Below are 26,009 nucleotides of genomic sequence, written 5' to 3' on the forward strand. Positions count from 1 at the left end.
TTTTTTTTTTTTTTTTCCGTCCACCAGGGTGAGTGCTCGTGTAACTTAAACGTTTTAATGCTGGTTTACTACGTCATTTAATATATTAGTAAATGTAACGTGAGGTTTTAATAAGTACGCTGACTTCATAGAGTTGTCAACACGCCTGACCTGAGCCAATATGCTTTTGGCAGCTGTTTGCACACTCCGAGCTTCAGTGTCATCCAAAATGCCCTCAAACTGCAGATTGCATCACTGTGTGTTTGTGGAGGTCACAGTTGCAAAAGACTTGGAAGAAACCCTAGTAGTGACAGTTAATGTTGTAATGATAACGACGTGTTAAAATCCATTAACGACAGATTAACGACAACCTGCATGAAAAGAGGAAACATTTTAACATACTGCAGAAACAATTACGTCTCGTCTGATTATTCTTAATAGACGTATGTCATTTGTTTTTTTTGTTTTTTTTAGTCCAATCGCTTGTAGGTTTCGGTGTGGTATCTAAACTTTCAAAAAAAAAGATCTATATTGAAATCATGGAGGAATACATTTGTAGTCATCTGTAATCTGTGTTCATCAGACTATGTATTTTTATGAGCTTGCAATTTTAGCAACAAAGCATGAACACACTGACATTAAATGTCCTGGCTGCTTTAACTGTAAAGATACTTCAATTTACCTCGAACTGTGCATTGGATTCAGTTAAAGAGCATTTTTGAATTTGTGAATACTGTCACGTTGCATCCAAAGTATTGTCGATGACCTGTAACACAACATTGTCTGGAAAGTTTTCAGACTTTTTTTTTTGAAGAAAAGTTACATTTTATGCCAGCAAAAATGATCCTGATCCAGCCTACCTATACATTTAGTTAAATAGTGATGCTGTAAAATTATACTATACTTTACATGAGACAAAAAGCACAAGAAAATCTTGAAAAAATTCACTCTTTCATATAAAATAGTCTGAAAAAAAGAAGAGGCCCAGTATCTTGTTGTGTGTGATAGTATTTTTCTAATGATAGTCATCAGAGCTGTTAAGATGTACTCATGCAAAGAACAAGGCTGTTATCAGAGATGTTCATCCTTCTCAAAAGGGAAACCACAACATGTGACCATTGCTGTATAGAGTTAAAAAAAATACCAAACACATGGTTTCGTGTGTTGCCTCATTAAAATACAAATATAATCAGACACATCTGAAAACATCATGTTGAAATGCAAAAAGCTGCAAAATTGTAAGCAGCGGCTTCCCAACATCAACTCAGTGAATTTTTTTCAAGGACGTAAAAAGCATTCAAGAGCTGGTTATTATCCTCTCTTCACAGATTTATGTAAAGCAGTAAATTGTGTTATTGTGAGGCACCTGTAGTCCGTTATTCACAGCGGTGAGAAAGTAACTGAGGCATGAAGATGAAGCAGAATGAATGTTGACACTCTGGCAGACGGGAGGCGAGTTTCTGACAGATGACAAGTTCAGCAGATGTTCCCATTATCGTCATCTGTTTTGACGCTTGCTTTATATACACTAGATTAAGAATGTAAAAAAAAAAAAAAAAAAAAAAAATTTCCTTTGATATTCTCTTCCAGACATGAGCTCCCCTCTGACATAAATATACAGCATGTACCGAGTAGATACAGAGAGTCCAGAGCTGTAACTCACAGTCTGGGCCTTCTTCTGTACAGCTGATCTCAGATTTATACGGTAAAGTTGCAAACTGGAGGTCTCAAAGCAGATTAAAGTCTCGCTCGCAGATGCATTACATATTCCATTAGCTGAGACCTCTGTCCCAGTATGCACTGTAAATCATGGCTGCATGCAGTATGAGACACTGTTGTAGGTTGCATTTTGCTGTGCAATCTTGGAGACGTGTCTTTCTATGATTCATAAAGCAGTTTGTACATAAAAAGCTTGGACTCTTCTGAAAAATGATTGTGCCTAAGGTTTGCACAATAGCCTACATACTTTTCATTTGTGTTTTATAACTTATTACTTTTCTTTCTTTTTTTTTTTTTGCTGCACTTTGTCGGAGCAGTGCTTTGTGTTAAATGCTGACGTCAGCATTCAAATGCTCACAGTGGCAACGCTAACATGCCCATGTTTGGCAGATATAAAGTTTTGCAAATGGTTGTTGAGATATTTTAGTCAGGAACAAATCGGAATACTTTGATATATATGTACTGCCTGCATGGCTAAAAACGGCACATTTGCAGGAATTAGCCGAAGTTTGCACGACGAGAATAGCACAACCATAAAGTCAAAGAATTCTTTATGTCGCGTCACTTCGCGTCGTAAAATCTGCGACCACGCTGCGATGGAAATATTCACTGAGATGTGTTGAGCCTACGGATCTAAATTTATGACTTCATGCTGGAACTTGGATTTCCATGACGAGGAAATAAAGCCGGCAGACATCAGGTCTGCCTTCACTCTTCGGGCCTTCCTCTCTCCGAGCTTCACAGGGGACACGAGAAGGATGGGGCCATAAAACATGGGGGTCGAGCAGATGCTCACTGACGAAAACCACAGTCCATTATGGAACATGTTATAGACACTCAGGCAGCCCGTTAATCCACTGTCACCCCAGCCCCGGCACTCCTCGGTGGGTTTTGTCTGCTGGTGTGGACGAGGATAGAGTTATGGCTTCGAATGACTTCCTCTAAGTGAGGCTTCTCAATGAAAAGAGAACGCCTGCTTTCCTCAACGCAGATGCTCTTTGTTCTCTGACAGATGCGCCCATCTTTATGTTTTTCTTCCTTTTCTCTTCCTTTCTGAACAGTTTGCTTTATGAGTCGCTGATGTTTGGTTTTCTGATAGAAAAGAGAGGGCCTGCGTGCGTTTTAACCAGAGTAAAGAAGCGGGGTTTGGGAGGTCGACCGGTAAACATATGGCCTTGTCGGAGGATTCGATTTATGTTTGCTTCAAGGGAAGGGATCATATGTTCACGGCACTTTCTGTTTGTCATCCCAGAGTTGGCATCATAGGGGATTTTAGTGTAGAAATCCACAGCAGGTCTTGTACTTCCAGGCACCTGGGTCGTGATTTGGAGCTCGATTGGAGACAACACCGTACAGGATCGGGGGTGTGGCAGTGAGGGAGCGACACATTAGAAAACAGGGGCTGCAGAAGACCTCATTTACCTCCTGTCAACCGCATAGTTAAGCATGGCTGTAAAATGGTACGTGGGTGATAGTCAAGGCCCAAAATAGCAGCCTGTAAAGCTGCGCTGTCGGCCCTCCGCCCAGGTTACAAGCTGGAGGTTGTGTACTGTAACTTATAATATTGTTTTGTTTAATTTAAGAAAAGGGTTTAAATAAAGAATAAAGTTGACTAAAACTTTTCGCTCGGTCGCTCAGTAGAGCGGGCAGCCAACTGAAATTTTCTGAGGTCTAAACCCCAAATCCTTATGAACTCCCTTATAAACTTTGTCCTACACAGTTCTTCATACAGTTCTTATTATTTTAAACCTAAACCCAGTACTGATCCTAAATTATTCCATTAAATGTCTGGTGAACAAAATGTCGTCAGTTTGGAGGATTTTTTTTCCCCCACTTCTTTCTATCATGAACAGAGTTTATGATACACACACACACACACACACACACACACACACACACACACACACACACACACACACACACACACACACACACACACACACATTGGCACACACACTCATCGGTTTGGCATTGGCTCTGTGGTGTTTCGAATTCTGTATGAGAAGGGCTTTAAGGACAAGTGGGCAAAAGTCAATTTTTCCATTTAGAGTTGACTCTTTCGGAGGAATTATTCCGGGGCAGAATGTGCTGACTCCGTAAATGTGGCCGAACCACAGATTGAAGCTCGGCTCAAGACAGACAGCTCCTATTATTACACAGAGGGAGAAGGGCTTTTCTGATAATACCGAGGCGGTTTGTTGGTGTAATATAATCATTCTCTAATTATTCGCGCTTGAAATGAAGTGCGCAGCACATACAGCATCTCCACGCTGGGTGTACAGTATATTCTGAAAAAACAAGAAGTGTCAGGAGGAAAGTGATTACTTTACAAACCACAGGTCATGCTCTGTTGTTTTCCCAACAAATTTACATGTCAGGATGTGCTGTTTACTTTTCCTTTATCGTACCTCCAAAGCCGATGACGCACTATTAGATCTCCGATTCTTGTGAATGTGATATCTGATGACCACCTTGAGGGAATTTCTTCAAACTCGGCACAAACTTTTACTTTTGAGTCAAGGATGAACTGATTCAAATTTGGCGGTCCGAGGTCAAAGGTCACGTTGTCCAGAACTCACATTTGTGGCCATAACTCAAAAATGTATTATGACAAAACTTCCCACAAATGTCTAAAAGAATATAACGCTGCCCAAAAGATCAACTTTACTGTGACATTAAAATATTCTGCAAAAAATAACTAAAAAAAAACAGACGGGGAGATTGTGACGTTGGTTTGAGTTTTGGTGCTAGCGGGTTGACGAATTTTACGTTACTTTTGGCTTCACGTTGTGGACGGTTTCAGATTAAAGAAACAGAAAAAAGTCTCCTTAGAGCGATTGTACCCTTCAAGGTCTCTTCGGGATAAAGGCACGGCAAAGAAGTTTATATTTAGAAAATTGAAATTTAAAAGCTATATTTTTGTTGCATATTGAGTCGCAGTGAAGTTACTCTGATACTAAACAGTGCTTCTTTCACGTTGTCTGTGGAGATTACATCCAGTGGTCATTTTTCAGGATGCTAATGCTAAAGATTTAATATAAAACTGCATCTCGCACCTCGACGACAACACGACGGTTGAGCAGCCAGTGCAAGTCTGAGCTGACTTTGTTATCATAGGTCATCCCGGTCATTTTCGTCCCACTGTATAATTTCTGCAGTGTAATGATACAGCTTGATGGTTGGCGGTGTGCGGACAGCGCTACGCGAAGGAGCTGTAACGTGACCGGGCTCTTGATGTAGACAACCACTGAGGCAAGCAGTCGTTTAATTTGAAAATTCCTTGCACGACGCTTGAAATGATTTTTTTTTTTTTGTGGAACGTTTTCCAAATTTAATTGAATTAACAGGTAGGTACCTGTTGTTAAATTACAATAGAGATTCAAGCACCACAAAAAGAAACCGGAGTGTAACAGCGAAAGTGTGTTGGGAAACTTGAAACTTCAGACATTTTTCATTTAAAGCAATATTTCGCCACCACTATAAGAAACATTCAGTATTTAAATTACATCTTGAAGCTATTAGAGCCGTGCCATGATCACTTATGGTAAATCTGTTTCTCATTTTCCGAAACGGTGCGTATTTTCAAAATGTAGTTCCATTGTAATATATTATAGAAATAATTTTTTGTGAGTATTTTACAGTTCAAGACAACTTCTGATGTGAGTAAAAAAAAAATGACTGGGAAATAACATTTTATGGGAAATGCAGAGTGAAACTTTATCTGTGGTTGTAATCACTACATCTTTAACATATTTCCTTCCTTTTTTGTACTGCAGCAGCGTCATCTAATGAGGTTGCCCGCCGCCAACAAGGAACTATGAAAGCTAAAACTGTTCTAATGTTAAGTGGACCTCTTTGGGCAGCTCAAATGTTGCAAATTGAAACTTTATATTTTCTCGCCCGGCTAAATTTCTTCCTTTAGACGGCTCGTATTTTCCATAATGAGACTAAGTCCCTCACAAAGGGGCAATCGTGTGTTAAAAAAAGAAGACAGACTTTTGCACCGACCACCTGCTTCTGTCTCATTAAATCGAATGTGCTCGTTAGATTTGAATTTCTTTCCCTGATCCGAACAGCTTTTCAGTTTTCTTTGTGCCCGTACAGTTAAGGAGCAGCTTGCAGCTCGTTTTTTCAATTAACATGCCATTTCCTGTGTTGTATTCTTATGAATTGCTTTTACCAGAACCAGTCGCAGACCATGTTTTTTTCCCCCACTGTGCAGCGGTTAATTACAGCTGAATCGTCATTTCTCGACCTGACCATGGCTTCCTGTAAAGCTCTTTCAATGGTCTCTGCCTCTCCAAACATTAGCGAGCTGTTCGGTGGAGCAATGCACGGAAAAATCTGCTCCTTTTTTGGTCACTGTCAGGAGACAAATATTAGGCAGCACTACATATTTTTTTGCTGCGGCTGAATATGAAACTGTTGGTATTTTGTGAAGACAGGAGTTATGTGAGGTCAGAAACGGAGGATCCTGTATCTGCATTCCCTGCAAACCTGATTCCTCACCTCTGTTGCCCTCCTTACCAGAGCCAGAAGGTGATAGTTGGCTTGTTATTGATGGATCAATGCATGGATTACTGAATGGGTCCATCAGCTTTGGCCCCAGAGCCCCTTGGACCAGCGTCTGCATGAACATTTCTTGTTGGAAATTTCATCAAATGACCACATAAAAGATGCAAAACGGTCACAAAAAGACACAAAATGACCGCAAACACATGCAAAATGACCACAGGGATACAAAATGGAGCCACAAAATGACCACACGGAGAGATGCCCAATAACTACAAAACTAGGCTTTAAATCTATTCAGAAGTTGAGATTTCATCAGAATTCTTCCCTGTGGTCATTTCCGAACATCTCATTTTAAGATTAACTGTGCCGATTTTCAGGAAAGATGCAGCAGTGGATCTTACATGCAGGGTCAGTTTGGCAAAATAGAAGAAAAAGAAAGAGAGCGAGAGAAAGAGAAGCTGTTTGTCCTGATTATAAATTAGGAGATGGACAGTTTTGTCTTTTGCAGCTCTTTGCATTCCTGGCCTAATAACACCCTGTTGTCAAGGAGGGAGGAAGGAGAGGGGAGGAAACTGTGCTGAGAGAGAGAGAGAGAGAGAGAGAGAGAAAAAAAAAGCAACTGCTGATCCAGACAGTGTGAGGTTAAATGCTCTGGATTTAGAAATGACCTAGAGGGGAGGGAGATGTAGCTCATACTGCAGACCTAAATTTGAGTTGTTTTTGGACTTTCTTTTTGGGGAACATCTTTTCTATCACATTTCGCCAATGAATGACGCGAAAATAAACTTGTTTTTGGATCGATATTGTCAAACAATTTTTTTTTGCAGGGGCGTTATCTTTCACTCTAGATGTTTTTTTTTTCTCTCAAGTCATGCCACGTTTGAGATTACGCCTGTGATGGGTTGAGCAAAAAAAAAAAAAACAGTTCCTCCTCCTGCTTTTACGCGCAGCTGCTGCAGGACTCTGCCGCTCGGAGTGGGCTGACCGAAAAGTTAACGAAAGTTGTCTTTCCCAGTTCCGTTTGCTCGTTGTTGTTTTTTTTTGTTTTTTTTCATTTTAATATTTCCGTGGACCCCCAACACCCCCGCAGCCTCCTCGTCTGCTGCCCGCCAGCCCGCCCCAGCATGCTGGGCTGACGTCTTGAGTTAAATGGCATCGGCTGTGTTTGAAGGGACGTCGCTGGTCAACATGTTCGTGCGGGACTGCTGGGTCAACGGGATCCGGAGGCTCATCATCAGCCAACGCGGGGAGGAAGAGGAGTTTTTCGAGATCAGGACTGAGTGGTCCGACAGGAACATTTTATACTTGCACCGGAGTTATTCCGACTTGGGGCGGCTGTTCAAAAGACTGGTGGAGTCCTTTCCCGAAGACAGAAGAGACCTCTCCAAGTGTCCACTGATTGAAGGTCGGTCTGATGGCACGTGACGAAATACGACAGTTATATGACAGGAAGTAATGACGAAGCAGTAGCACAGTATCAATATTATCGCAACTGTTGATAAAGCTACATTTAGGGATAAATTCTGTCCAGGGGCGTATCTACTGTAAATGGGAACGGAGGGGAGGGGGGGGGTGTAATCAAACTTAAAATTGCTCTTTTTATTCTATTAAAATTAGCAAAAATATTTACTTTATGGTGATCAAAACAGAGAAAAGAAGCAGATACTTACATTTAAGAAGATAAAACATACGAATATTTGGCATTTTTTTTGCTCAATTAAAGGGTAAAGTTAATTTTCAAAATATTTGTAGATTAAAAGTGCCTTATCTACCAAAAAAGTTCCTGCTCACCACTAAAATCGTTCCCCACTTTGCTGCAACATAAATGCACCAGCTATTAGATCAGTTTTTAATCTCTTTTTGGATTCCTTTGAAAGTTTAGGTTTTGTATTTTTCTCCTACATCTGAAATATTTATCCAGCACCAGATTCTGCAGAGGAAAACACAAGAAAATCCCCTGAAAATTGTTGTTCCTGTTTACGTTCAGCTGCACATAACAGCTGCTGTTTTGTGCTTTTGTGCATTTTTGTGGATTACAGTCAGATGCCATTACCAGAACAGCTGTGAGGTAAAAAAAAAAACACACACCAAAAAACATCAAATTTGGGGCATCAGCTTCGGAAAAGATCACACCATAATAGGGCTAGAATAGTATTAAGCCTATGTAAGATATGGTGTTTAAGAAAACTAAATAAAAGAAAAAACATTGTCAAAATAATCTGTAAAGGCTCAGAGGTCATCTGACATTTACGTGTTTGTTTGGACGGGTTAAAAATTAACATGATGCCCTTTAGCATGTCACATTAGCCTGCAGGCAATGTGCTGACAGCATGTTTCTAATTCTTGTCAATATTTAGTATATAAAAAAAATCAAATTCCACCATCTGTGAGGTCAGCTCTCATGTCTTTGGGGCCTCAGAGTCGGAGTGCCCCCGTTGGGAAATACCTCAACTACCAAACCAGACTTCCACATGGAAATCTGCTTTTTACATCTGATGCATCAAATTTGTTTAGTAACTGGAGGAGTGGGTGTCACTGGGCTGTTGGTTGCCTGACACTGAGGTCATCACCCCAGTCAAAGGCAATGGCAGATGCACTTCTTTACATTACGCACGTCCTCGGTAGGAGGCTGAGAACGACACAGGGAGGACGAGGATGAATCTAAGCTGTCATGTCAGATGTTGCTACTGCGCCTCTGTCAGGCTAAAATGTAGAGATTTAAGTTCGTTATCAGTCGGATATTGTTCTGCTTTACACTCTCTGACATACTGATCACGTCCATTTCAAATCGGTGTCTCCAAATTTGTTGATTTTAATGTGCTATAAAACTTCTCCTGCTTCTTATGCTACATTAGCACCCATTAGACAATCAGAAAACTTATCATGAAGGTTAAACACCAGATTTTTTTTTTCTCTTCAATCTTTTATTAAATAGCATGTTAAGATGTCTGATTATTTTTCCCCTAAAAAAATAATATTATTTTAAGCAAATACCATAACATTTTTATTTACTATCCATGGAAAAATAACTTAAATGGCTCATTGAAAGGCTTTAATATCTGACAAAAGTGAGCTCTAGTTCTCGTGACATCAGATAAAATGAACTGCAAAGTTGTAGGCAGAGTTTTATAGAGTGCAGTGTTTTGCCATCTCTAGGTTTTAACCTAGGTTTGGATCCCACACTGTGGCACCCCGCCACAGATCTGGCAGTGCTCTTTAGCTCACTCTGTGTTTATGATCACCCCCACAGTCGCCTTGGCACTTCCCTTTTGTCCGTCCCCGCTGAGCCTATACAAATGTTTTGGAAATATCCCTTTAGTGGCGACTGGAAACCTTTGCTTCCTGCCCGGGCCCTGAAATAGCTGACAGAGTTGTTGACAGCTCGCTGCGTTGCCTCTGCCAGCACCGTGCAGTGCATTTTGGGAAGAGCCATTTTAGATCTCATGACTCGCTTTTTCACTTCTTTATTCTGTCTGTCGCTCTTCATATCTTGATTACAGCTAAACGATAAATGGAGCTGTGGTGTCGGTGCTGAAGCCGACATCGGTGTTACTTGAGTTGGTTTGATTATTTCATTGATAGTGAAGCACGGGGTTAACGAACATCCACCTAATGACCTTTTCTTTAATTCATACCTGTGGTCAATATTTCATTTAGATCCCTTCTAATTGCTGCTCAGATCGAAAAAGAGCTGAGAAAAAAAAAAAAAAGCTGTGGCCTTTCTCAGTCTACTTGGTCATGTTTTCCCTGTTTCTGAGCTGCACCCAGGCAACAGGGAAAGCGTGCAGAGCTTTACAGACTGATGTCATGATGAGAAGGAGAGACAGAGAGAAAGACAGGGTGACTGGGAGAGGAGTGGACTTCCCATATTTAGTCCTACTGCCTCTGTTCAGGCCTCATAGCACTTACCTTACATGTGACCCCAGAGTGAACACGGGCAGGAAGCGATTGCTCACATTCCATGTGAGCTGGATATCATCGAGGAATGTGGACACAGACTATGTCCGAAATCACTCCTGCTCACACTCCCTTCATCAGAAATACTCAGCAGTTTACTGGTGCAGTAGTGGACGTAGTATGAAAAGTGAGCAGTAAATTCAGATTTTAGATTCTTAGTTTTCTTCACAGTTTTTGCATCTACAAAATGTGAACGATTATATTTGTGGTCATAATCCTTGTACATAAATGGATGTGGTCTGCAAGTCATAAGAGTAAAGCCAATGCAGAAGCACCTCAAAGTGCATTACCACTGATGGCCACCAGAGGATGTATTCAAGAAACTTCTGGTTCCAATAGACTCCCATTCAAAAAGCATTAACTTCTCTCATGAAATAAAAAGTCAGTACATTTTTCCCACAAGTCGTTATGGTGTCATTTGTTAAATCCACTCCTTCTGATCAGTGTTGTGGTGATCCATCTAAAAAGGATAATAATTATAATTAATTAGATATCAGGCTTTAAAGAGAGCTATGCGTTGGGGCTATGACTGGTTTGATTGACAGCCCTGGGGTGCAGTTAGGTTGCCGGTATAAGTGGGCAGGCACAGATCCAGCCCTCCTTCCTCCCCAGCTCCATCCTTTCATTTGAATATGATCACTTCTGGCTCCAAAAAACCCCAAGATGGCGGCGGACAAAATGCCAGACTCGAGGCTTCAAAACAGCAGTTAACAAACCGGTGGTTAACATCACTTGATTATAATTTGCATATCATTCTTACTCACAATTTGAGAGACAGACAGTAAATACAGTTCACTCTATAGTAAAATAAGGGAATAAACTGGATGAATTGACAAGCTGTGGATTGTACAACATCCCACTTTTATATAACAGCCTGTGAAGATAATTTAATCTGATGGATGTGTGTCCTTTAACTTCATCTAACCACACAGTTTTAACGGGACACTTGTTTTGCATGCATCTGTTTGCTGTTCTCAATTTGTCATGGAGCGTTAAAGGAGAAGATTGACGCCACTCATTAAAATTGAAGCGAGCATCCAGCAGCTAGCCCTCCTTTGTCCACAGCTAAAATGTCTACCCTACTGTCATTTTTAAAGCTCACGAATTAGCATATTCGTTTATACTGAAACTGACACGTACGACTGGCATGTTGTGGTTTTCACACTTGGGGAAGTAATTGTACTAATTTAGGGAGATGAGAGATTTTTGTAGTCCAAAAACAGTTTGACCTTCACAGCCACTTCTCTCCATGGTCAGCCCCGTGTTTTGTGCAGGTGAGAAAGGAGCCAAGGTTTGATCTCGCTCTTGCTCTGTTTTTTTGCATGACTTACACAGCTGTTTCTGTCCCTTTTCATGCGAACAACAGAATACAACACGATGATAGCCCTCCAGGAGAGACTATCTGAAAATGTGCGTCATCAACCCCACATCAAAACCGTATCATCTCCCTCATCTCCATCGAGCATAACTTGATCCTAACTGGAAACCAAATTCACCAAGAGGTTAAAAGCCTTCTGTTGAATTATAGGAAACGTGCAGCAGCAGTGTGGCTCTGTTGAGCTTTAATTCAACAACAGCTTAGTGAAAACAGATGTGAACAGTTACAATGCAAGATTAGATCCTGGTTTATGGATTTAAGTAAATAACGGCATAGAAGTATGATCTGAAAACTCAAAAGTAAAAATGGTCAAAGTAAACATCTGGTGGATAATGAATATTAATGTTTTATACCACCAGACAACACTGGTACAACTGCCTCACTGGGATAATGTGCATATCACATCGCAGCTAGGAAGCAAAGATGATTTTCTTTTCCCTCTTAATGCTTGTTGACCGAAGCATCCAGAAACAACATGTTGACCAAAACCGCGATGAGTTAGCGGTGGAATGATTGAGTGTTCTGCTGCTGATGTGAGCTCATCAGATCCCTGCAGAAAGATAGCTGCGAAATGTGGCGCTTACAACATCTGATGACTGTTTTAGATAATGTGTTTGAGTAAGATGTGGATGCCGGCGACTTCCTGTCATACACATCTGCCTCTGCTGTTTTATTTCAGCTAATATAGTTGGTGAAGTGTCTCGTCAACATGGCACGCACGTCACAGACTAATGTGATACGGTGTCTACCTGGTTACAGGTATTTCTGGTATTGTTACATATCTTTTAAATGTGTGTAGATAAAAACAGTCACATGTTCCTCTTAGAAAACTGAGACTGTCAGAAAAATTGTTTTGCTGACAGATAATTGGCATTGAAGCCAACTACACTGATTGAGACAAGACATAATTATTTCTGGCACGAGGACCAGTGTGGCCAGGAAGTCCCTGCAGGAAGTAGACTCTTTAAACAAGACGTTGAAGGAAACACCCTCAGGGCTCGCGGTAGTTTTTATGAAGATATATTCCTGAGGACAACCCTGTAGTTGTAACAAACATAGAAAATCCGGGGTTAAACAGACACTGAAATATGTTTCTGAAAGACTGACACGCTCAGTGTATGTATGTGCAAGTGCTTCTGATATTCTCCTGAGACCAGAGTGCTCCCTCCCCCCACCCCCGTCCCCATTGCTTGCTCCTTATTTTGGTGATTTCTCATGTGCCTCGGTGGGAGGAGAGTTGCTGTAGGGGGGAGTCTCCCTGGGGAATCCAGAGCAGCTCTGCAGTTTTGGGTGTCAATATTGATGTGTTTGCGCCGTTTTCAAAACTAATCAGTGAAGGTGTTGCAAGTAAAAACCCATTTCAACATCACCCAACTACTTTTATTCAGGTTTGGGTTTGCATTATGAGGAGAGCAGAATAAGCATTCAAATCAGGTTCAAATCAGTTTGTGTCGTCCACAAAAGCATGCTATTATGAAGCCTCTCCTCTCGTATGATGAACATCCTGTACAGTCATCTGATGGCAGCACGTATGTGTTGAATTTAGAGTCTCTAATTATAGTAGGACACGTCTTCAAACTAGCACACCAAAATGTAGTGCTACAGCTCCGTGAAAACAGTCTGAACAATTTAGAACTTACTGTTTGTACAACTGCCTTCTTCTAATGACACCTAGACATCCCAGAGGGCCTCCTGCCGTTCAATAGCTATGGTGGACTGCACTGTAACACACTCATCTAGCCCAGTGTCACGGCAAAGCGTGTAATTCACACGCCTGTCCACCAAAGGGAAGCGTGTTATTGACACGCCCGGTGTGGTTAAGGCTTGAGAAGCACGCATTCCAAACTAGAGGACGATCACGCGGCGGAGGTCACGTGACAAGGTTCAAAGGCCGCTAAAGTCCCCATCAGGGACGTCCGGTGGCATTAGTTAGGGTTTTTCACAGAGGAGGACGGGTTTGACGTCTGGGAGGCGACAAAGTCCAAGGTTTGTTTTCCTAGCCCATGTGGGTTACCTCATAGTTTTCTTTGACTGAGGGACACTGATGCGTTTCGTAAGGCAATGGAATGCCATTGATTGGCTTCCCTCTAGTGGATAAGCGTATGTATTGCAGGCTTTGCTGTGATACTAGGTTGACTCACCATGTTTACGATATTTACTATTGACACTAGAATTTTAAAAGCTTCGATACAGAAATATCTCTACTGGCAATTGTCCTAAACGGCCTAAAAGTTTAAATGTAGCTGTTCACAAATAAATCCCAATAAATCAGGATTAGTCTTAAACATGAACGGTTCATCACATTGACAGAGAATACCATAAACCCTTAAAGGGACAAACTAACTGTAAGTTAAGCAAAGGGGAGATGATCCGGAAACAATACGAGCCTCAGACTGGAAGAGAGTCTCATTTCGATGATTTAAGAGCCTGATCACTCCTCCCCCCACCCCCCACCCCTCTCCCTCAGGGTATGATGTCATCGGCGGGGGGAGGGGGTTATTATAAATGGATGAGACTGTGGGTGTGCATCTTGCCGCTTCAGGCTCTCTTACTCAGTACTTCCATGTAACAGAAACCGCTGTGTGACCAGGTTTTGTCTGTAGCACTTAGACGTCAGACGGAGCCTCGTCACTGTGTGGCTGCAGTCTTCATCATTATTCACCTCGCCACATCCCTTTGTCAGCACGGCTGTAAATAATGCTTTCTTTTTGCCGACCGCTCGCTCACGCTGGCGGCAGCCTCGTATCGCTAAATGTGCTGATTTCACGCTACCGCCACCTCCTAAATTACACTCCTGGCTTTATGCGGGATTACCGTGTTATCACAAGACATTGTTCTGCAGCCTCAATGACCACTGTTATTACTCTGCTCTGTTATTACTGCTGTTATGCAAATGGCAGCCGTGAAAATGGCAATTTCAGAGCGTCAGTTTCTCCTGCGCACCGTGCTCCTGCTCTAAAGACAATGATATGTGGTCTATTTTTTCTCCTCCTCCTACGTTAGGGTAAATATCAGGGGCCATTGTTACTAAAAAGGTTACTCCTATAAAAAAAAAAAAAAAAAAGGACTATCGCTTCCTTTGTTGCATTTGTGGCAACCTTTTTCAAGCCTCAGGACAAATTCAAACCTATCTGGCTTTGACCTACGCGCGGATACACCCTTTGATGGCGGTAAAGGTCAAAGCCGCAGCCCTTTATTTATTGTCCAGGCACAGAAAATGTTGCAGGTGGTATTTTAATTGTGGGAAAGTTTCTTTGGACTCGTTTAGTGCTGATTTTCTGCTAATATTCACAGAGATATTCAGGTTGTAGTTAATTGAGGTTTTAAATTGAATTCGATTTCTATGCAGTTTTTAATGGAAATCATTGGCATTCATTTTGAAATATTGGAGTTGAATCTAACAAAAGCTTCGCAAACACAGCATCCATTTCAGAGATGTTGTGTTCATTTCATTTTACATGTGAACCAAATAAGCAGCTAAACTCGCATCACCCAAAACCCACCCTACCGCAATCAGTGTTTTTAGATGTCTGTACTGAGTCCTTTTATTTGTTGCAGGGCTGGTAAAAATCAAAGAGGCAAGCGACATCGAGGAGAAGTTGAATGAAGTCGAAAGACTACTGAAGAATGCGATCAACATGCCGTGCAAGGTCAGCAATTCAACTAAAACCTCATCTTACTGGAGTATTTACTGAGCATGCCGTGTTGGACGACTTGTAAAAACCTCTTTCCTGTAACTCAGAAGTCGATGTTGCGAAACTTACTGCCCTGTAAAAAAAAAAAAAAAACTTCCCTCCCCAGTATTCCAGGTCAGAGGTGATGTTGACTTTCTTCGAGCGGTCACCGCTGGACCAGGTGTTGAGGAACGACAAAGTCCACAGAATCCAGCCCTGCTTTCAGAGTCCCATCAAGATATCGGGTAAAGATGAACCCGCATGCTGACGTCGCCAATGTCACGATAACTCGGCAGGTTGATGTAACGCTGCACTCTTAATACCTCGCAGAAATCATGCGGTCCAATGGGTTCTGTCTGGCCAACACGGAGACCATCGTATTTGATCACAGTCTGCCCGAAGAAAAGGAGAGACCTTCATCCACCGACTCTGTGGAACATACGTGAGCATTGCTAATATTCATGTCTCTTTCCACGTTTTGCCTTTGAGTGTACAGTAATTGCTTTGATGAGTGAAGAAGTCCTTGATTGTAAAACCCACCTCGGGACCTTCCCCCCCCTTCCCTTCCCCTCCCCTCCCCCCCTCCTCCTTCAGTACTGCACAGGAAGTGTGTCTGTGCACCTCTTCCTTCCCTGGGTGTGCGTAGGAAGCAAAAGAGGAACATATTCCTCACACACGTACTTCACACATCAACACGATTCCACATCGCTCACATATGACTAAAATGTTTTGCCACTTCAGTGCTCTGACCTCGTCTCTGTGTGTGTTGATGTCGACCGTAAACACGGGCCTTCGACCTCTTCAAAACGTCAAACCGTTTCCGAGTTTGTGTCACACGCAACCATCCCGTAGTCTCCTCAGTCTTTTCATTTTCTTGCCAGGTATGAGGATGGGACGGAGTTTTTGCCGATGGAAGCAGACGCGTGTGACGAGGAAACGGAAGCGTATGTCACCAACCTGTCCTACTACCATCTGGTCCCGTTCGAAACCGACATCCTGGAGTGAGGACGTCTCAAACAGATGCCTGTCCATGAATGCGCCATCATCGAGGAATATGGGTGTCGGACTATGCAACGCTGCACAGAGCTGCTGAGTTGTTTAAAAACCTCTTGAGTCGGGCCTGGGTGTACAGCGCGCAGCAAAACACGCATCCACTTTCTGCGACGTCACCGGAGTGCCTCATGAGGAGCCTTACTGTTTTTCTGTGTTAAGACGGCTTGTAAAAGGCTCTCGGGTGATGTAACCCAACCTGTCGCGGCCTCAGTGTTCAACAACGTTTTTAAACCTGCTGCTCGGCCTTTAAAAGAAAGGAAATCTACTATATCTGTGGTTTTGGAGCGTGACTGCGACCGGTGGGGACGGCACATCAGCTGAAATTTGGACCGTTCAGTGCATCCTTGTTGAATTTTTAATGACTTGTTTTATCTTCTTTTTTGTTGTTATTTTCGTACGGACGTCGACCCGGGTTGCGATGCGCCTTACGTAAATGCCTCCGTGAAGTGTTACCCCCCCCCCCCCCCAAGTGTCACCACTCTGCTGTTTGATTCCTGAGGGGGAAAAACAGACATCTGTCATGAAACTTTGTGTATTTTTTTGAAGTGCAATTTCCACCAGCATTCATCTAGTTGTTTTTGTGTACCAGCTTAAAACTCATTGGAAAATTCCTATTTTGTTGCTGTGACACGCAGCAGGTTCTTTGGCATGATCGTACCCTGAGAACCAAGTGAAAGTAAACTACACGAGTTTTGACAGAGACGTACAAACATGAGGAATTGATGAGAAAAGAACAGAAATCCTCCTCTGTGACAAACTGTTGATGGTGCATTGAGAAAGAATTATGAAGCTTTTAATGCTAACAGACTCCTCGTGCTTCTGTTTCACTTGTTTCTTGGGCTGCAGTCAAATGAAAGAATATGCAATAGAATATAAAATTAATATCAAGTGTTATTACCATGATGTTGCAACGCTCTCTTTCCAAAGCGACAACCTGATGCTGCCTATTCTGGATGCTTGTGAGAATTATTTTTTTTTTATGAAGTTTTGTCTCAATTAGAATGTAACTGTAGCTCGTGATGTCGCTCATTTTATGTTACATGAACAAATAATTTGATTCATTAGGGAAGAGACTGAGACTCACAGCTTGTTGTTACCGTCTGACGAGTGATGAAATGGGGCAAAAGAGGCTTTGTTTAGCGGGTCCATTGAGGTCATTTCTGACCCGTTGTGTACGCTGACATGAGTGGGTTCAGGCAGACAGCTGACTGCAGCCCTCAGTGAATGTAGGAGTCCGCGGCTCGGCCCCGCGACGGTGGAACAAGTCCTCTCTTTATCGAAAGAAGACAAACGACCTTGCTGTGCTAAAACTTTCTATAGTGAAAAGTTGTGAAAAAAAAAAGAAGACAAACAGTTGATTAAAATTCACGTCTTTTGTATGTTTTATGGGCCCCTCCTCACATAGGTTTTGAATGCATCTGAAAGTCTGTAAATGTATATTTGTGCAGGGTTAACTGTCATTGTTTTTGTCCCCGCATGGAGCCTTCACGACCTTACAATGTAGGCTAGCAGCTTGAGTCCAGGTTCCTGCCCTTCTCAACACAAAAAGCATTCAACCTCTCACAAACTTGGCACATGAGCCTTCAGCAGAACCTCCGCATGAGTCTATTTAGTAACACAGTCATGATCACTACTCACTCCGTGAGAAAGTACAGCTCTTTCACAGGGTACAAAAACGATTTCATGCTTTTTTGTTGTTGTTGTTGTTGTTGTTCTTTTCTCCAAGAATGAAATGTTGAATATTCTTTGAACATAAAGGTTTCTCTTTGAAACAACAACTTTATGATTTAATAAGAAGAAAGTGGAATTCCTGATTTATGTTTTTGTGCCAAAGTCAGATTTTGATCAGATCTAATGAGACGTCTGCCTGTCCCATAACTATTTTTTTAAAGCTTATTGAAATTATTAAAATAAAAAAAATAATAATAATAAAAAAAAAAATCCCTTCACTGTCTCCATGGAGTTATGGGGTTGAAATGGTACTCAACCGATTCAATGCAGTGAGGGGAATGAGTAGGAAGAATGCTGGTACAGTACTCCAGTTTCAGTGAAATTTTAAAACGCATCAATACACCCGTCTTGCCAGCAGAGGGTGCTAAAGAGTCAAACGAGTGACAATACGTGACAGATAATATGAAAACAACAGATTTTATTTATTTTGTAAACTTCAGTCACTCTCTGTGAAACTAACCGTTATACGCCTTGTTATGTATGGTATGTTTACGTGCTCATGTCGTATGTGAGATGTTCCCTCTGTGGTGTAAATATGTCAAAATGAAGTTAATCTTAATTATAAACTTTGGAGATGACGTGTATGATGAACATGTTTGATAACTTTAAAGCGCTTCAGTATTGGATACAAATTATTACTCCAAACAAATAAATATGTTTTCAATAAAAGAAATATTCATGTTTTTGTTGTTGTTGTGCTTGATGGAATTACACTTGATCATGGATAGTGATAAAGTACATACAAGTTCTGTACTTAACTACAATTTTGAGGAGGTACTTTTACTTTACTTGAGTATTTCCATTTGACACTACTTTATACTTTTACTCCACAACATTTCAGAGGGAAATATTGTACTTTCTACTCCACTACTGACACGATCTGACAGGTTTAGTTTACAGAAGATTTAACACAATAAATAGTATAGTACGTTTTTAAAATACAACACATCATTAAAGGTTAAATCTGTTTGCCTTCTATCATCTTACAAATATCAGTGTAGTTGGAGTTGTTAACAGCTCCATCAAATACAGATTTTTTTTTTCCCCCCTCTAAACTTCTATCATGGTTTCATTTCAATAAATGTTCAAATGATCTGATATTTTAGTTTTTTCTTCTTTCCTCTCAAGTTAATGATGATGTCACGTATAATAATATATCAGTCCAAAGGGGGACCAAACTAGGACTTCTACTTTAATACTTCAACTACGTTTTGCACATGTACTGTATTGATGCTTTTACTTAAGCCTCTGAATACTTCTTCTACCACTGACAATCAGTACCGTATGATATGAAAATATACCATAATATTGATATTGTTTTTACTGAAGAAGGATTTTGAAGCAGGTCTTAACTTGTAATAGATGATTATGCTGTAATACTACTTAAATCTGTGTAGGAAAGGATACAGTCAGTAAAAGGCTTGGCCTGTGGCCTCTTATCATAGAGGGACATCTTGTGGTGGGTATTGGTAGTATCAGTATCACTTTAACTTAATACGGTTAAATCCAGGTTTGTGTCGAATATTTACAACTTCAAGGAAACAAAAACCTACATTTAAAAAAAAAAAAATAGGCATTCAAGCCTGGGGCCATGTTCATCACTGAATACCCAGTGGTTTCACTCTGGAGTCATGTTCAAACAAAAAAAGCAGGAAAAAAAATATTGTTATATCTTTAAAAGAAATTTGACTTAACATTAAAATACGCAGCTGTGTATATTTAGATCACATGAAACACAAAAGATGATCACCATGTCATCCATTTCTCCATTGTTAATAGCCTATATAAAAAGTGGACATCGGTTAAGTAGAAATTTAAACGTGCCTAAAAATGCACAATAGTTCAACGGTAAATTAAATAAATATATATATAATGACGAGTAATGTTAAATAAAGAGATAAATAAAGAATACGGAAAAAAAATAAGTGCTGCTACTGTTTCGGCAGTTTACTAGTGATTAACACAGAAAAATAAGACGTTTTTAACGTCATATTTTAACGCTAAGGAAATAAATATTTACATAAACATTTGAACTACGTGGCAGTTTTAATTGTTTTCTGTTGTCGAGACGGTTGGATTTAATAAATGAATCGCTTGCGCAGTTCTTCACCTGTACATTTACCTGTATGGTCATTTGGCCATTACGGCAACAAGATTTAACGGTGCGCACAGAAAACGCTTTTGAAAGCTCAGATGTTTAAAAAAAAAAAAAAAAAAAAATAAAAATAAAAAAATAAAGTGTTGATGTCTAAAAGCTTTTCGGGAGGCTGCGTCAACCCGCGCATGCGCAGACGGGACTGCTTTAGCAGCTGTATTTCCTGCTTGAACGTTTCCCCTCGAAGCCATGGCAGAAGTGAAAGCTTCCCTGATTTATGGCGGTACGTTCACTTTTTTTTTTTTATATATATATTTTTTTAATTTATTTATTGCACAGTAGACGCCGGGACTACACGCGCTAACCGCCGAGCCTTTTAAAGCCCGCTGCCGCTGAAACTGGAGCCCTGTTAGCCGGGGCGACAGCTTTAGCCGGGGATGCTCCAGTCATGAGGCTTCAGGCTCGCATAGCTGGAGGAGAATGGAGGCTCGCAAACGCTCCGGCTCAGATAAACATTGCTCTCTTTGTCTGATTCCTGTGCCCTTCTTTGTTTGTTTGTTTGTTTGTTTTGTCTTTGCAGTAATAGCTGCTTTCCTGAGTTCAGCGGTGCTCGCGTTTGTTGAGGATCTAGATGACACGTAAGTGATGCTCTTTACTTCCATGATTCAGCTTCTTGCTGCTGCTGCTGCAGCTGCAGCTGCAGACGCGGATCATGTGCTGCAACTTCTCTGCAAAGGATGCAAAATGGTCCCAATTTACCCTTAACTTCCGGTAGCGTGGCTGTTTTTCTAACTTGACCAAACGCTCCCCAGAGTTTGAAGGTTACAAAGATACACGGGGTCACGAACAACAGAAGCAGAAATCTGCTTTCCTCTCTGGTTTCCTGTTTCACTCTTGCTTTCTTATGTGGGTGCGAAGTCTCCATGTCTCTCACGTCTGATGGAAATCCTTGTTGTCTCTCTTTATATTTGTGGAGGCTTTTACAAACTTCTTAACCTTTTATTTGACCTGCAACGATCAGTCCAGTAGTAACTGCAACTTAAGCAACATTTTTGTACATCAAACACTTGTTTTAGACCTTTTTTGTTTTTTTTGGGGGGGGGGGGCGGCTTCAGACACACAAATATGAGAATATGATGTTTTGTCTTTGTCACACACTGAATATTATTTGAGTTTTTAAATGTCTGTGTCTGACAACGTGCGCGGACAATTCTATCTTTCCTATTTATTTTATTTGCCAGGCCATTTTATTAAAAGATAATCAGTCATTTGTCACACCGTACTGCAGCTTTTACTGTATTTCTTATTCTTTATTTTCCTATGTAACGTCTAACCATCGATATTTTGCTTTTACATTTTGTCCCGATGTACATTGAATTGCAGAGATATTCAAATAAACTTGCCACGCCTTATTTTAATCAGTAGGTTTAAAAAAACAGTGCAAATAATCAGTGGCTGCATCCTCGATGACAATTTATGCTTTTATCTTCCATGTAGCTGCTACAGTAATTGTTGTTCTGCCCACTGTGGTATTGTTTTTTTTTTTTTTTTTGGGTGGACTTTATAATGTGACTCATTCAGTATGCTGTAATGTGCAGGTCATTATTAGGACTGTGTTTTAACTGTGTTTTTTGTTTTGTTTTTTGTGTGTGACAGATTTAAAGACACCAGAGTGAACGACATCTGGTTGGTTGATGTGAGTCTGATATAACACACACACACACACACACACACACACACACACACACACACACACACACACATACATACATACATACATACATACACAAACACCCCCAAACTAATCTGGTCCATTGAGCGACGGTTTACTTCACATCCAGCCCTCCACTGTCTGGATCATCCCTTGCGGAAGTGGCAGCCGTCGCGGTGGGATGCAGTGAGGAAAGGAAGGAGGGAGGGGAGGGTGGAGGGGGGGGGTCGCAGACTGTCCTCTGTGTTTGTGATTAGTAGATGAGAAGTCATGCGTGCCGGGCAAAGCCAGGGGACCTCCGAGAGATTTATATCGGGAGTTTTGCCCATAAAAGCAAATCCAGCTCCGGCAACCCAAAGTTGCTTTCGCTGCTAGTTTGAGCTGCGAGAGCGAGTTCTGACATTTGATAGAGATTTAATCTGTTGATGTCGTGATTTCATATACAGATGCATTTGTTAGAGTTTTGTATAAGTTACTATAAAGTAAATATGACAAATCCACGATCAGAGGAGTACAAGTTAGTGAATAAGCAAGTTCTGCTCAACACTAACTCAGTTGTGCTTTTATTTTGAATTACTGGCAGCAACTTATGAGTGTAAATTTACAACTTTCTACTAATTAACATTTTAACTAGTCTTTTTCATAATAATTAAATTGCTTTGTGGAATGTGAAATGCTCTTCATCTGACAGTTCTGCAGCTTTCTTGCAGTCTAAATAGTCACGTGCATCTTTCACTGTAATGGTTTAATTATAATCAGTTCCAGACAGCAGTCAGTAAACAAGTTTATTATGTGTAAATAAATACTTTTGTTTCGCACTGGAATTCGACTTCACGTCTACACAGCAAATTCACATCTTCGGAATAGACTCCCTGTGAGTTCAAATCAACTCGATTTGCTTTGTACATGTGAGACCATCAAATCCACTCTGAAACCGAGTGAAAGGAACTCTTTTCTAGTTCGAGTTGATCTTTTAACACTTTTCAGGAGTTGAACTTGAGAGAGATATCTTGAAGCTTGTTGTTAGCTTAGCTAGAGTGAGTCTTTCTGTGGCCCGCCGGCCCAGAATGCAACGGGGAGGGGGCTTAACAATCACAGCACACGCTGTCGCCAACACACACACACACACACACACACACACACACACACACACACACACACACACACACACACACACACACACACACACACACACACACACACACAGAGGCTGTGTTCCAGATGACGTACTGCCTTTAGCACACTAACATATAGTACTCTTATTTGTTAGAAGACGTACTTGAGAGGTGCTGGGTAGTGTTGTCTCAAATCGCACATTGCTGTTCTGCACTTAACCGTAAATAACCGGAACATTTGAATGCATCACCTGCCAACATGTCTGCTGTCCTTGATCATATTTACTCGGAAGTGATTGTGTTTTCTTGCCCTCTATTTTTACACCCATTGTAAATATACTAATGGCTTTTGTCCAACATCAGTGCACAAATATGCCATTTGTAACACAGTCACAGTGTCTCCACGTTATCCCGTCGCCGAGGTTACCTATATAGATCACCTATGACTCAAGATAAACACTCCTACATGTGCTTGTATCATCATATGTTTATGGTTCAGTCTGATTTGCAGGCTGCGTCTCGTGGTCCACAGCAGAATCCTAAAGGGCCGTTTCCGGTCCGCAGGCCGCGAGTTGGTCAGGCCCGATCTGAACAATGCTTTTCCTCCTGTTGTCTCTTTCAGTTCTACGCTCCGTGGTGCGGTTACTGTAAAAAACTCGAGCCGGTATGGTATGACGTGGGAGCCGAGCTGAAGAGCTCCGGGTCGCCGGTTCGGGTGGGAAAGATGGACGCCACCGCTTACTCTGGTGAGTAAATCACGAAGGAGCTTCATGTCTTCTCTCAGAGCTCGTGTGTCTCCAGGTGATTATTTCCTGTGCCAGAGACAAAGATTCACCCTCATCCAAAGCGCGATGATGCTGGCTATGTATACTTTCATTATTGCGGCATTACTGTGATGTATTATTGGTGTAGTAACAGTTGCCTTCTTCACCTCATCTCCATGATTTCCATCATATATCAATAATTTTATAGTAGAAAATTGATTAAGTGAAAAACACAATCCTGCTGCCTCTGATTATGCTTGTTAACCCTTCTGTGACCCATATTCTCCAGTTATTTTCTTAAATTTTTCAGACAGATATTCCTAACTTTTTAAGTCCGACTAGATGAGGAAGGTATTTGAATCTTTTCAGAAGACGACAACAAGATACTTAAATCTCCCAAAAACAAAGACGATTCTCGAGATTTTAGGTTTCGGTGTTTAAAAAATCACCATCGTGTATTTTCTCGACTGAGATGCTGACGTTTATTTTCTTGTTTTGCAGGAATGGCCTCAGAGTTTGGCGTTCGCGGTTACCCTACAATAAAACTGTGAGTGTCACTCCTTAGTTTTGCGTAGCAACGACTTTTGTCGTCCTTGCACCCGACTTTTCACTGGTTTTCACACTGTTTGATTTAAAACTGTTTTAATTAGAAACCTGCAATTTCCTAAAAACAAATCTTGAACACTGCGTGCAGTTTTAAATAGATTTAAAAAAAAAAAATCCACATATGATTAATAGGCTGCAGTATATAATTTGTCCAATACATTACTACATCTTTGAGGAGCTTTTCAGATTTAACCTTCAAAACTGTGTCAGTGAAGCGTTGATTCAACTTTATAGTAATGTTAGGCTGTAGTTTGTGAATTAGTTGTGTGTTATAATATATTATATACTTCATTAGTTTGTCCCCTCCCTCTCAACCGCCTGCGTGTAAGTATCTTTACATCAGTTTGTGTTGTGCCATTATCGAGATCCGTTTTCCCACTGCTGTTTGAACCCTTGAGGTCCGGCCTGTGGAGATGCCCTTAGATAGCTCATTCAGGAGGGAATCCGGTGTTGTTGTGTTTTCCTCAAGGTATAACTAAGTGACAAACTGCGGTTCACACATTTTGAACTTAAATTTGATTAAGCTCAGCCCTCCTCGGTGCTGTTAATTTGGGGGGGGGGGGGTTATTGTATGAAATCAGCTTTAAACATTTAAATATCCACCGCTGGGTTATTTTTAACATGGCTTTCTTAGTCGTGTTCCAAAATCACTTTAATTTATCTTGTTATCTCTCGAAACAGCAAATGAGGTCTGTGTGATTTCATTTTTCCAGCTGTTTGAATGGATACCCTCCGTGTAACTTTTCTGATGAATTTATGTTGACGCCAGCCGCTTAACAACGGAACCCATGTTGACACGAGATAAATGAACATCCAACATGGCAGAGTTTGCTCCATGTATTTGTAGCTGAATCATTCATCTGCACGCTGCTGTAATGGGCTCCCCATTTACTCTCATCAAGCTCATTTGAGAAAGTGCCACAGGACTACAGCAGGGTTCACAACATTAAATCAAGCAAGTGATGAAACTCCCATCGAAGAACATGAGATCTCTCCCCTGGTGACAGGAAGAGACTTGATTTAGAGTTCTGCCCCCCCTCCCCTCCCCCCAAGTTAATTAAGCCCTGAGGGCTGATGCAACCGTAGTAATCCTTGATGGTCTCTGCTCGTCGGAGGCGCTCGACTCGGCTGGAACTCAATTAGCAGGAGTCATTTGTTTTGTTTGGTCATAGGAGGTGCGATGATTTAGATTGAGTTGACCTCTGTGGTGAATGAGCTTCTCCCGGTAGCTGCTGTTTCATCAGGACATGTTGTAAGAGACCTCCTATGGTCGGCGAGGTCAGATGTCGAGCGCAGACAACCTGTGGTGAGCTAAAGTAGGGCTGCGGTTAACGTCGGTTGTCGCTATTGATCAATATGTTAATTATTTTTGTGGACTGTTTATCGATTGTTTAGGCTATAAAATGAAGCAGCAGTTCAAAACCCAAACATATTCTGTTTACAATAAGACACTCTGTGGCTTCTTTATTTGGTACACCTGTTTTAAGTTACGTATCTGCTTCGTCATCGATTGGCAGCAACACAGAGCATAAAAGCCGATGTGATTAAGAGGTTAAGTGGTTGTTCAGACCAGACATCGGAGTGGGAGGGAAACGTGATCTCGGTGTCTTCGACGTGGACTGATTAGTGGTGCCAGATGGTGTTCGAGCGTCTCAGAAACTGCCCGAGCGCCGGGGGTTCTTACAACAACCGTCTCCAGAGGTTACAGAGAA

The 26,009-nt window shown here is 41.3% G+C and overlaps 2 protein-coding genes across 2 annotated transcripts in view; both read left to right on the forward strand.

The window, feature by feature from the left end:
- Positions 1–6,883: 6,883 nt before the first annotated feature.
- pxdc1b (PX domain containing 1b) lies at positions 6,884–18,679 on the forward strand. Its single transcript, XM_069696405.1, has 5 exons — positions 6,884–7,618; positions 15,107–15,198; positions 15,350–15,467; positions 15,553–15,664; positions 16,104–18,679. Exons 1-5 carry the CDS (start codon positions 7,363–7,365, stop codon positions 16,225–16,227), a joined length of 702 nt encoding a protein of 233 aa, XP_069552506.1. The 5' UTR covers positions 6,884–7,362; the 3' UTR covers positions 16,228–18,679.
- Positions 18,680–20,300: 1,621 nt separating this feature from the next.
- LOC138619773 (protein disulfide-isomerase TMX3-like) overlaps positions 20,301–26,009 on the forward strand; it is a 34,582-nt gene continuing 28,873 nt past the window's right edge. Inside the window, exons 1-5 of the mRNA XM_069696527.1 lie at positions 20,301–20,384; positions 20,682–20,739; positions 21,758–21,797; positions 23,550–23,673; positions 24,193–24,238. Coding sequence (XP_069552628.1) covers positions 20,351–20,384; positions 20,682–20,739; positions 21,758–21,797; positions 23,550–23,673; positions 24,193–24,238 — 302 coding nt within the window. The 5' untranslated portion in view covers positions 20,301–20,350. The remainder of the gene's footprint in view (positions 20,385–20,681; positions 20,740–21,757; positions 21,798–23,549; positions 23,674–24,192; positions 24,239–26,009) is intronic.

The sequence above is a fragment of the Brachyistius frenatus genome, unplaced genomic scaffold (genome assembly GCF_029030835.1).
Source record: "Brachyistius frenatus isolate BFR_SWC_R1_liver_20210118 unplaced genomic scaffold, ASM2903083v1 Contig_21, whole genome shotgun sequence".
In the NCBI taxonomy this organism is placed as follows: Eukaryota; Metazoa; Chordata; class Actinopteri; family Embiotocidae; genus Brachyistius; species Brachyistius frenatus.

Excerpts from the sequence above, each read along its gene's own strand:
- pxdc1b (XM_069696405.1), top strand. The coding sequence starts at position 7,363 with ATGGCATCGGCTGTGTTTGAAGGGACGTCGCTGGTCAACATGTTCGTG. Across the intron at positions 7,619-15,106 it reads CAAGTGTCCACTGATTGAAG|GGCTGGTAAAAATCAAAGAG; the intron begins GTCGGTCTGATG and ends TATTTGTTGCAG. Across the intron at positions 15,468-15,552 it reads GAGTCCCATCAAGATATCGG|AAATCATGCGGTCCAATGGG; the intron begins GTAAAGATGAAC and ends AATACCTCGCAG.